Here is a 12,248-nt window from a genome sequence, read left to right on the forward strand (position 1 = left end):
TAATATTTATGTCCGTTGCGTTATGCTAATTAGTGTCAGTCGATGATTACGCTCCCGCATCCGGGATGGGGTGTCACTAGAGTAACGTACTTTGGTGCAAAGTGCAAATCAATCCCAGAACAACATCAAAGGACCTTGTGAAGATGCTGGAGGAAACAGGTACAAAAGTATCTATATCCACAGTAAAACGAGTCCTATATTGACTTAACCTGAAAGGCCGCTCAGCAAAGAAGAAGCCACTCCTCCAAAACCGCCATAAAAAAAGAGACTAGAAATGTCCTCTGGTCTGATGAAACAAAAATAGAACTGCTTGGCCATAATGACCATCATTATGTTCGGAGGAAAAATGGGGAGGCCTACAAGCCGAAAAACACCATCCCAACCGTGAAGCAGGGGTGGCAGCATCATGTTGTGGGGGTGCTTTGCTGCAGGAGGGACTGATGCACTTCACAAAATAGATGGCATCATGAGGATGGAAAATTATGTGGATACATTGAAGCAACATCTCAAGACATCAGTCAGGAAGTTAAAGCTTGGTCGCAAATGGGTCTTTCAAATGGACAATGACCTCAAACATACTCCCAAAGTTGTGGGAAAATGGCTTAAGGACTACAAAGTCAAGGTATTGGAGTGGCCATCACAAAGCCCTGACCTCAATCCTATAGAATATGTGTGGGCAAAACTGAAAAAAGTGTGTGCGAGCAAGGAGGCCTGCAAACCTGACTCAGTTACACCAGCTCTGTCAGGAGGAATTGGGCCAAAATTCACCCAACTTATTGTGGGAAGCTTGTGGAAGGCTACCCAAGTTAAACAATTTAACGGCAATGTACCAAATACTAATTGAGTGTATGTAAACCTCTGACCCACTGGGAATGTGATGAAAGATAATAAAGCTGAAATAAATCATTCTCTCTACTATTATTCTGACATATCACATTCTTCAAATAAAGTGGTGATCCTAACTGACCTAAGACAGGGAATTGTTACTAGGATAAAATGTCAGGAATTGTGAAAAACTGAGTTTAAATGTATTTGGCTAAGGTGTATGTAAACTTCCGACTTCACCTGTACATGGGAAATTGCCTCTAGTCTTGTTGGCGTCTCCGTCATTATCACTTGCTTGGAAAACAACTACTTCCAATTTCAACTTTGTTAACTTCATGTGGTGAATGTTGATAAAGTAGTCACACTGCACTGCTAAATTTACATTGTTAATCATGTGAAGTCATTCTAGACTATGAGTGTTGTCCATTTTCCGCTATTGAAATAACATGAACTGTATATATATGGTAACCAGCTAATGTAAATTATTACAAAAAGACAATGCTTCTTGGGCAAATATATCTACTTTATATAGTAGGACAATGCTCCCTTTATGAAGCAGCCTTGTCTCCAGGGATGGACTGGGACCAGAAATCTAACACACCGGACCATTTTTCCCCCTCACCGGCTATTTTGTTTCCTTGAGGCCCTCATGATTAGCAAGATTATGATTTTGCACACCAACATTTAAAAAAAAAGTTAGGCCCACTAAGGAAAAAGAAATACCATCCCATCTGGCATTTGCTGGTATTTATATTTGCCATCCGCCCCTGTCTGTCTCCCTCTCACCTATGGGGGTATGTCTCCCTTTCTAATTCACATTTAGTTAGAGGGGAGTGCATGCTATGCAATCTTCGACTCCTCTCTCGGTTTCATTTTGATACCCTGCCATGCCAATCTCACACAGCAAAGCGAGAAGGCTGCTGTGAGGTTTATTTGAATTCATCTTCTCTTGTGTTTACACGAGGTCCTTTTTCACTTACTATCATTATCCTTATGAGTGTTATTATTTCAGCATCGGCATGGTACAGCATTCCCAAGCAGTCTACGTCAACATTGGTCTCGGCAGGACAGAACCTCTCCAGGAGTCCACAGTAATCTACCAGATTTGGGTTGTCACTCTTCGCTTGGTTCATGGCTCCCCCCTCTCTCTCTCTCTCTCTCTCTCTCTCTTCGTGGCCCCTCTCTCTCGATGACGGAGAAGATAAGCATGTTACATACCAGATCACCAGGCTACAAAAAAATTGTTCTACTCAATAAGCCAGATGTAAATAATTGTTGAAAGCAATAGAGGGCCCTGCGTCGCTGAGTCCGCTGGATGTTGTGCTTGGCTGCCAGCACTGTGGCTCAGTTTCATTTAGGTCCTCAATGGCCTTTTAAAATGTTTTGTTCAATTCAGCACATGCTTTATTTAAACTCTACTCACAACAGTCTTAGAGTCCTTAGAGTATAAAATACCATACCACCCACATTAATGAGCTGCAATCTGAGCTCAAAAGGTGCCCCCCCCCCACAGGATTGCAGTGAGATTGCTTACCACATGACATGCTCACTTTGTATTGAAAGATACCTTTAAATAAATACGTTTTATTCTGTTATTGGCTTTTTACATGTACAAAGCGTAAAGTGTGTTATAGTTTTATCAAAAGTGGGAAAATACTGACGTTACATATGTAATAAATGTAAAAGATAAGTCTTCAATCTTACTTTCCCTGAAAGTAAGAACACACTTCAGCATGTGAAAATATCCATAAAACCCCATCTTAAGTCATTTAAGTTAATAAACAGTACAAAAAGTAGAAACCATACATTTAAAAATAATGCACAAAAACACTGACAACGATGACATCCATGATTTCCCATGAAAACAGAAAAATATACACAAGTTCATAGTCGTAGGTGGGTGGGGTTCACGTCATGACGGGATGGATCAGCTATCATCGGCCGAACCTTTTGGCTGGTCAAATAACACTCAGGCTCGGGGGATTGTGACCCAGACTATTCATCACAGAACCTTCCCTTCCCAACCCCGCCAACAGAAACAATAGTATCCTCAGCATCCTTAAATGTCTGTAAGGCAGGGACTTGATTAATCCTAGCTCTTGGAGTGCTTAGCCAGTCATCTGAGAGAACACATACAGCCAGAGAGCGGTTATCGTGCTTGGGTCATAACACTGGCAGGCCTCGATTACCGTGCAAGCAAAGTGGTGTGCTCATTTTTACACGAGGGCTGTATCTGGATGCCTAGAGGTGCAGTAGAATCATACACAAATGCTTCCTTTTAAAACATTTGAAATGGGACAAAGAAGACACAGGCCGGGGTTTCTATTGCTATGGCCTTTGGAAATTCTCTTGCGAGTGTTTCAACGCTATCGCTCATCTTATCTTTCACTGGTGAATGTGACAGACGTTTCGCAAAGGAGCGGCATTATTGGTAATACAGACCAGCTACATTTGATGAAGATCAAATTTAGCTTTGCAGTCATCAAATTTAATTCAGACCCAGGATTTTTGTTCCAACCATTCAGTGTTAATGTATAACACATAATGAGAACGCAGAGATGATTGTACAATTAGAGGTCTGGAAAGGACTGGTATACTCTTCCAAGGGGCTAACTCCATTAGAAGTAATATTACAGGTGTCATTTTCTGCTTTACTGCATTGAAGGTTGTCTTATTTCCACAAAGAAATTAGCGGAGACGGCTAGCCCAATGTGCTCTGCTTCTTATCTACATCGTCTTAGTTTCTCTTTTAGAGAACATACCATACTGTACAGGATTGTAATAAATAGTCTCATACATATTGCTCGGCCTCCCCTTCGTTCAGAATGGTCACTGACCCATCCCCACTGTTCATCTCAATGTTCATCTCAATGTTCATCTCTTTCGCTGCTGCGTTCTCCGGCAGCAGGGCCAGGTCCTTGAACACATCTACGTAATGGCCGAAGCCTGGGCCCCAGTTCAACAGGTTGTCCCAGTTGAAGCCCCCGGCTTGCTGGCCCAGTTTATGGGGCAAAGTGTAGTGGTCTGTCATCGGCGCCTGTGCAGCGGGCCCGCCCTCGGTCCGCCGGCTGGAGTAGCGCCTCTGCTTGAGCCGCCCGCCGTAGTCCTCATCGTCGGCGTCTGACTCGTTGACCTGCGACAGCTTGGGCACCCTGGAGCTGTAGGCCACGGGCTTCTCCCGGTCGTACTCCATCTCTGAGCAGGTGAAGGAGTCGTGGGAGTCGCTCTCAGATGATGACTCCGGGGCAGGGATGCCATCGGCTGGGTTGCGCACCCGTGACAGGGGCCTCCGGCAGTCCTCTTCAGACGAGGAGCGGCCGTGGTCGGCGCTGCAGATGCTGGGGTTGCGGGGCCGCGGCGTGTTGAGCCGCTCCACCTCCTCAATGGACAGCCCCACGGGGGGCCCCGTCTCCAGGGGGATCTGCTCGATGGGCTGCTTGAGCCGGCTGCCTGGCCTGGAGCTGTGGCCCCCCATAGTCTGGGGGCTCTTGCTGCGTCGGCCCAGCCGGTTGCCGTAGTTGAACATGGCTCCCTGTTGGCTCATCTCATTGTGGTGCAAGTCCAGGGGGCTGCCATCCCTGCGGGCCAGGTTAAGCTCTCTGGTGGGGGTGTTGCGGTAGAAGGACGAGGGCTTGGTGAAGGGGGCCGGGCTGTGCCTGGAGAGGGGGTTGGGCGTGGGGCAGGCTGAGTGGCTGAGAGGGGTGGACCTCAGGGCCTGGCTGTACTGGGGCTGGTAGGTGTAGCTGGTGGCCCCCAATGGCAGGGGAGACTGTCTGGCAAAGCCCAGAGGGCTGTGTCTCTGGATGGAGAACTTGGGCGTGTGGCTGCGGAACTGCTTGTAATGCTGGATGATGTCGGCGTCGGATGGGGCAATGCTGCTGGCGTTGTCTATGTCATAGTGTTCCATGTCTGCCTCAGGCATCTGGCAGGGGGCACAGGGGGCGCTGGGGATGGTCTCATTGTTGTGGGGAATGTCCGTCTCGTCGTATATGAGGTAGGGGTTTTCCCTCTCGATGATGTCAGGCTTGGGGTTCCCCTCAGGCTGCTTCCTCACCGTCATTTCATCACCGTACGGAGGGATGTTATCTGGGTCGTCAAAGGCCACGTTCTCACTCCCTTTTTTCTTCTTCTTCTTCTTCTCCTTAGGCTGCTTCTCCTCCTTTGGCACTTTGGTCTTGTTGCGGCCCTTGCAGTGGTTGCAGAGGATCAGACTGAGCACCACCAGGGCCAGGGCTGTGGCACAGCTTCCCACAATGGCTGGCACTGCCCAGATGGGCAAGGTAAGCTCCTTGGCTGTGGGGCTCGGGCTGCAGATGAAGCCGCCATTGTTGGCCGTCTTGCAGAGGGTGCCCTGAGGGCATTGAACCCCCAGGCACGCCACCAGGGTCTCGCAGGTCTTGCCAGTGTAGAACTCAGAGCAGACGCAGGTGTAACTAGAGCGGGGGCCAGGGACGCAGCTCCCTCGGTTCTGGCAAGGGCTGGAGGCGCATTCGCCGGGCGGGAGGCACTGGTAGGTGTACCACTGGTTGACGCACATCAGGCCATCCCAGCAAGGGCTGCTCTCACACAGGTTGGGCCCTCTGCAGCCAATCTTAACGGCTGAGCTGGTCTTGGAGATGGTGACAGCGCTGTGATCTCCACTGAATGGTAGATTCTCCCCATTGTACTTCACATAGGCCAGGCAGCCGTCAAAGCCTGCAGGAAGAATAGGAAGAGGTGTTCAGTAAACAGGAAGTAGTCCTGGACGGTTATTAAGACAACACAGTGGCCTGGAAGATCATAATTTCCGAATGGCACAAGTTTGATCGCTTTTCAGAATTTGCAATGAGGCTTGGATTGCCTACTTGTAATTAACAGGAACTGAAAGCTATAATCAGAACTGGGGGAATTTTGTCGACTATTGGTTCAGCATCGATTAAAATCTCAATGAATTTTCTCATGTAACATACCTCGACAAATCACATTCTCAAATGGGTAAATTCTGAGACAAACCAATATGATTATTTACTAAAACATGGGAAGTTGATGCCAGACAATCTACCTTCAGACCTTATATCGCTTCAAGACATCCATGTGGAAGAAATGTTTTGGTGACCAATTCAAACCTTTGCTTTCATATTGCCTCACAATGTCCCTCACAGATGTAAACATGGTTATTGAATTTATTACAATATAAATGTAAACTGTTTTGTCCTATTCATTATAATCTTACTAGTTGAATGCACACAGCTGCTTCGATACGCATATTGAGCGAGGGTCAGGTCTTATTTGGTGCAGGCGTGGAAACCGGGACCAGATTATCAGTGTGCTAGGCAAGGCAGCCTGCAATAGATCTGCGTGTTCAGAGCGTGTTTATTTTTAAATATATCCTGGACCTTGCTGTGTGAAAGAGGCCAACAAATCATTCAAATTGCTAATTTTTTACCATATTAGTCCAGTCCATAGTATTAAGTCATTTTCTTTCCCCTAAAAGTCAGACATTTTACAGCGGTGTATCCCTCCTTCTGGAAGCCCTCCCGTTCACCCTATCCAAACTATTTTCAAGTCAGAGTTGAGGACATTTGATACGTGATTTAGGCCTACCCAAAGCCGAGGTTCCAGAGCAAAGAGATTAAAACATGAAAGCATCAAAGGCGGGGCTCCCCCACCTAATTAAACTAGTTTCACATTAGTTATTGTCTAGAAATGATCCGTCAAAGAGAGCAACATTAACTCTCTTCCACTGTAAATATTTCACAGTCAAATATGTGTCCAATGTCAAAAACACAATTTACACTATCTCCAGTCAGCAGGACTGGAACACCACCTAATATGGTCAACAGAAGACCTTTTATTCAGTGAAAAAGGTATCTACCATTCACATACTACACTGTGTACAAAACATGTCTTTCCATGACAGACTGACAAGGTGAAGGCTATGATCCTTATTGATGTCACTTGTTAAATCCACTTCAATCAGTGTATATGAAGGGGAGGAGCAGGTTAAAGAAGGATTTTTAAGCCGTGAGACAATTGAGACATGGATTGTGTATGTGTGCAGTTCAGAGGGATAACGTGCAAGACAAAAAATACAAGTGCCTTTGAACTGGCTATGGTATTAAGTGTCAGGCGCACAAGTTTGAGTGTGTCAAGAACTGCAACCCTGCTGGGTTTTTCACACTCAACAGTTTCCTGTGTGTTTCAAGAATGGTCCACCACCCAAGACATCCAGCCAACTTGACACAACTGTGGAAAGCATTGGAGTCAACATGGGCCAGCATCCCTGTGGAACTCTTTCGACACCTTGTACAGTCCATGCCCCGATGCATTGAGGTTGTTCTGAGGGCAAATGGGGGGGGGTTCCAACTCAACTCGGAAGGTGTTCCTAATGTTTTGTGCACTCAGTGTATGACAATAACAGCAACTTCACATTTCACCAAATCACCTGATGCAATTTTCTGCTGGGTGGGGCCAGAGGGGACACCACCGAGGGACATGGTCAGGACATTAAGACCCCCAAAGTCCTGTGTGGGGTGCTGGATGAGCTTGAGGAGGGCTCCGTCCACGTGAAGGGAGGTGGCTGAGCCGTTTTTGAAAATCTGCAGGACGTGCCACTGGCCATCTGATAGGACCATCTCCCCCAGGGTCCTCTCCACCTTGCCTCCCACGCCCGCGTCAGAGATGTAGTGGACATTGCCATTTTTTAACTGGGGGGAAAGAGACAGAGATGAAGTTAGATGGATGGATGGATAGATACACATGTGGACAGATGGACGGACACAGACGGGCGGACACAGACACACGGACGCAGACAGATGGACGCAGACAGACAGATGCAGACGGGCGGACAGACATAGATACTGTATTGTATATGTTTGTTGAGAAGGAGAGCTCGGAGAAATGGATAAGCATGATTATATGATTATATGCTCAGGCTCTGATAATTCTCAACTCTGGGATGTTGTTGATGTTTCATTTCAGTTGGAGAGTTGTTCTTGTTTTTGGAATTTTATTTACAGTATCGTTACTGTAACAGGTAGGAGAGTTGATTGAAAACACATGTTCCTTTACAATAATGACTGTTGCAGTTAGGTTTGCAAAGGCAAGGTGTATTACTGGAAACATTAGAAGTTTACCAGTAAACTACCAGAATTGTGGTGTCTTTCAAGGATTTTACGTAATCTATCACAAGACATCTAGTGGCCCTTTTGGGTACTTCAGATTATCACAGGTGTCCCCAATAATCTGTGTCCCTCTGTGTGACCTTATCATGTAAAATATATGAAATAATTAAATAATACAAAATAGAATGACAAAGCTGTATAACATTATCTTATATATAAACCATCAACTTAGTGAATACCATTGGAATGAGGGTTTTAGCATGAAATGTCCTTTATAAAAATTGTTTTCCTAACTTTTATTCATTTTACTTATGTCAATATGTATTTGCAATGTTTTCGCATCAAACTGGCGGTAGTTGTGAAACAAGTCAATATTTGGAAATGAATACCCTGACTTGGTGATTTTTTCATTAAATAGGCTATTTCCTCTGCAACCATATGGTCTATCTACTAGAAACAACATGGACAGACATAGAATAAATGAAGACTATATATAAATACATATACATGTTTATTTGAAGTTATTCGAAATTACGATAGATGTCCATTGATTTGCTGTTAATTACCAAAGTCACTGAAGAGTCCAGGTAACTTTGGTAAACGACCAGTCACTTTGCAACCCTTGTTGCAGTGCAGAGGAAAGTGTTGCATGTGCCAAATACCAGTAAACCGGACTGATATTATTATTATGATCGTGTTATGTTATGTATGCAGGACCAGTTAATACTTTTACTTTCACTATGCATAAACTATATCCATACGCAATAGAGTTCATTCTTTAAAAGTAATGAACCAATATGACTTTCTCTTACAAAATGAATGTGTGCCAGGCATTGTGTATGGTCATCTCATACATTTCAGGAGGAATTGATTTTAAAGGTTCACGACAAAATCTGGAAAAGGAAAAAAATCCCGCGAGCCAAAAAACACAGGAAAAGAGATCTGGAGAACCAATTAAACTTATCTCTTTTACATGATTTATACTCCTGTACAAATTATTCTCATTTTCTAGGGTCACGCAGTACATTCAATATTGTTCTTTGGGCTGTATAGTAGTAGTGGTAGGGGGGATTCTGGGGGGCTGCTCTGCAATGGAAAACAACCAGAGAGACCCTCTGTGTCCTGGAGGAAAGGAAGGCCCTTGGGCAGCTGCCCCGAATCACTCAGAGCCTTGAAGTTTATTGCAGCAGATTGAAGGAGCGTATGGAGCGTATATATATGGGTAATGAGAGGAGGTGATGAAGACAGGTCCCCTTATAGCTTTGACTCAGGGATGGGGAGCTAAGGGAGGACTGTGTGTATGTGTGACATGTTTACGTGTGGATCTCAGGATGACGACCAAGTAGCAAATGGAGAAATTGACAAATATACTAACATGCCTGTATGTACGTTCACTTGTGCCTCCGGATGCTTTGGGAACAGCAGACACATTCTAGCATGTCTCTGGCATCGCTCCGTGGAGCCTTCCTTTACCTTGATGGTGGTGTAGTTGCTGCTCTCCTGGACATGGAGTAGGGTGCCACTCTTGCTGCGGGTGCGGAACTTGACCTCAAGGCTGCTGGGCCCAGAGAGGTCAGAGGGCAAGCCCATGAGGCTCTGGCGTAGCAGGACGTCCCGTTTGGGGCTCTGGCGCATGGCGTAGTCAAGCCGACCAGTCCCGTCCAGCGAGAGAGCCGTGTCGGCCGTGATGTCTATGAAAGAATGAAAAGCACAAGTCAGGGTAAATCAAAGGAAATGATACAATCTGCATCTGAGTGATGGTCAAATTCACAAGAAGTGTATGACTCAGACTGCAAGCACAGTCAGCCAAAACTCCCCTTCAAAGGGATTCTTACATTTCTCACAGTTTTTGCCGGTGAAGCCTTCCATGCATTTGCACTGCTGCCAGGACCAGTAGTCAATACAGGTGCCCCCGTGTCTGCAGGTGTTGGCTGTGCAGGCTCCCTCCAGTCTGGGACATCTACGGACAGACAGACAAGTCAGCCCCCATGGTGGACAGCGGGCCCTCTATAGGACCCGACAGATGCAACTCCTCCAATACAAAAACCATAAAAGACCCAGGGAATTAGCATATTAAAAGATCTGTCCTCGCCACTATTCACAACAAACTAAAAGAAAAAATCTCCATTCTACTATTAAAAAAAAACTGTACGTCTGCTATTTATATCAAAGATGGCTTTTCAGCGGTTCTTGAGGGTTGAGAGCTACAGAGAATGACCAGATATCGTGCTGGGAGAGTTTGGGGGTTAGGGGGTTGAGTAGGATGGAAGGATGTAGGAAAGAAAGAGGTAGGGAGAGAGCTAAACCTGTCAAGGATGCCATGGGATGCCAGGGCCTGACTGGGCTCCAGTGGGCGGCCGTTGACGGCGAACTCCATGATGCAGCCCACAAAGTCGTGTGTGGCGACCTGGCCACGGCGATGAAGGACGGGCTCTATTGACCTGACACCTCCCACCGAGAGACGGTTGGGCCCAACGTCCAGGATCCTGCGAGGAGGAGAAGGGGAAGCCGCTGGGGGTCAGCGCCTCTCACAACAACATGGCCCTACAGGGGTCCGGGCCCTCCGCAAATAAACTGCAGCAGACCCTCCTCATCTGCCAGATCACTCACTCAGACAGTCTCACACACAGTTCTCCCCCTATGGATTCAGACAGCTTTTCACTCTGGGCCTCTCACAATGCTAAACGATACATGTGATGTCCATGTATGTGTTTACAGACACTATGGTTTACACAAGCCAACGTGGATATGCAAGGGTTCATTGAGAACAGTCGACATGATGGATGGGTCCACAGACTGTTCCATTAGCAGAGACATGAGATATTGTTGTATTGTTGATATTTTCAACTTCCCAGAATGACAACCAATAGTGACCGATGAGGAAGTTTGTATAAATTGAAAGTGGCCAGAAAGAGCTACTCTGACAGTAAACAGCTTCAAATGGCATTATGTTTTTTTTTTCTCTCAAGGAATTATATTTATTTACTACAGTATATCATGGAAATAAAGTGCTATTTGCATCTGGAAATAAATGCTTCCCTTATTTATACCCAAAGTCTCTTCTACCGAATTGAGCCTTTCACTACGTAGTTGACCGCTGGGTGTACGTTGCCAGGATGGACTGTGTGGTAAGCTCTATGCAACGTTATGCGTTCTTACCAGTCAGTATGGACAGCCACGTTGCTCACAGCACAGTAGCCTGGCTCCTGATCGTCCCCACACAGGTCGACTGTCAGGGACGCAGCCTGAATGACGAGAGGAGCAGAGACACGGTCACGCACATGTTATTCTGCTTTGACTGTACAGCACACATACAACACAAAACAAATTACCACACACGTTGCACCTTCCTGATGGTTGTACCAGCACAGACAGTAATATCTTACTCAGATGAGCACTCCAGTTTGCAGGAAGACAGACAGACAACAGTAAATACAACTACATGACTGATTTTGTAAGTTACAATTCATGTTATTTTCGATAGCATACTGTATTTGAAACCGTCATTATGAAGACGCAGTAGACCTACATGGAAATCTAAAATTCCCTAAGATATGACCTTTACCGTTAGCCAAGGCTAATAATTGTTCTACTTTCTCTTTAATTCTGTGGTCTCTGAAGCTTGACTGAGGTGAAAAAACGAGGTGGCAGGAGAAATGAAAAGTGTGTGAACGTGTTGAAAAACCATGACAGCATGCTCCACATACACCAAGATCTTAGGTAAACACGGAGCGGCCTCCTCGGAACGTGAGCACAAATCATCCAAGAGATGCCAGAGAGCGTGACTCCACCATCCCTTCCTGCGCTAATTGCTAACACAGAAACGTACAATTTCCAATGCAAAAAAACAACAATGGAAAAAAATATTCATTTGTCTCAGGGCTTTGTCGCTGTTGCTGAAGGGCAAGAGCTACCCTTCGGCGCCAGATGGGCATTTTATTAATGCTTTTCTCTCAGATCAAAGCCCATGCAGCCAAACCACAGCCTACACACACTGTCAAGTGTCTCACATGACTGGCGAAGGGTTTTCTGGAGGAAACACCCTCTGAAAATGGATATAAAATGTGACAAAAGACCAGGAGCATTGTTTCTGTTTGTTTAACTTTCAGGTTACAGGGTAAACACCGCAGATTAGTGATGTCACAACATAAGAGGGCGGAAAAGTGTCACTGGAGAGCATCCTTTTCCAACGACCAACCCTCTCTGCTATTGTCTTCCATTCGCCATGATTATTTACGTGAGAAAGTCAGGTTCAAGACTCGTTGAGGATGAAAACAGAACGTGGATGCTGAAGGGTGCGACTAGTTGTAAATTATTTAT

At 45.7% G+C, this 12,248-nt stretch overlaps 1 protein-coding gene across 1 annotated transcript in view; it reads right to left on the bottom strand.

Annotated features, from left to right (window-relative positions):
- Positions 1-2,381: 2,381 nt before the first annotated feature.
- The window catches only part of LOC110488886 (protocadherin Fat 4), a 100,133-nt gene continuing 90,266 nt past the window's right edge, over positions 2,382-12,248 (bottom strand). The window contains exons 12-17 of the mRNA XM_021561327.3: positions 11,088-11,173; positions 10,235-10,414; positions 9,764-9,888; positions 9,402-9,619; positions 7,250-7,511; positions 2,382-5,520 (exon numbers count right to left, since the gene is read on the bottom strand). Of these exons, the coding sequence (XP_021417002.2) occupies positions 3,617-5,520; positions 7,250-7,511; positions 9,402-9,619; positions 9,764-9,888; positions 10,235-10,414; positions 11,088-11,173 (2,775 nt within the window). The 3' untranslated portion in view covers positions 2,382-3,616. The remainder of the gene's footprint in view (positions 5,521-7,249; positions 7,512-9,401; positions 9,620-9,763; positions 9,889-10,234; positions 10,415-11,087; positions 11,174-12,248) is intronic.

Source organism: Oncorhynchus mykiss, chromosome 14 (assembly GCF_057628025.1).
Source record: "Oncorhynchus mykiss isolate SJ-2025 chromosome 14, ASM5762802v1, whole genome shotgun sequence".
Taxonomy (NCBI): Eukaryota; Metazoa; Chordata; class Actinopteri; order Salmoniformes; family Salmonidae; genus Oncorhynchus; species Oncorhynchus mykiss.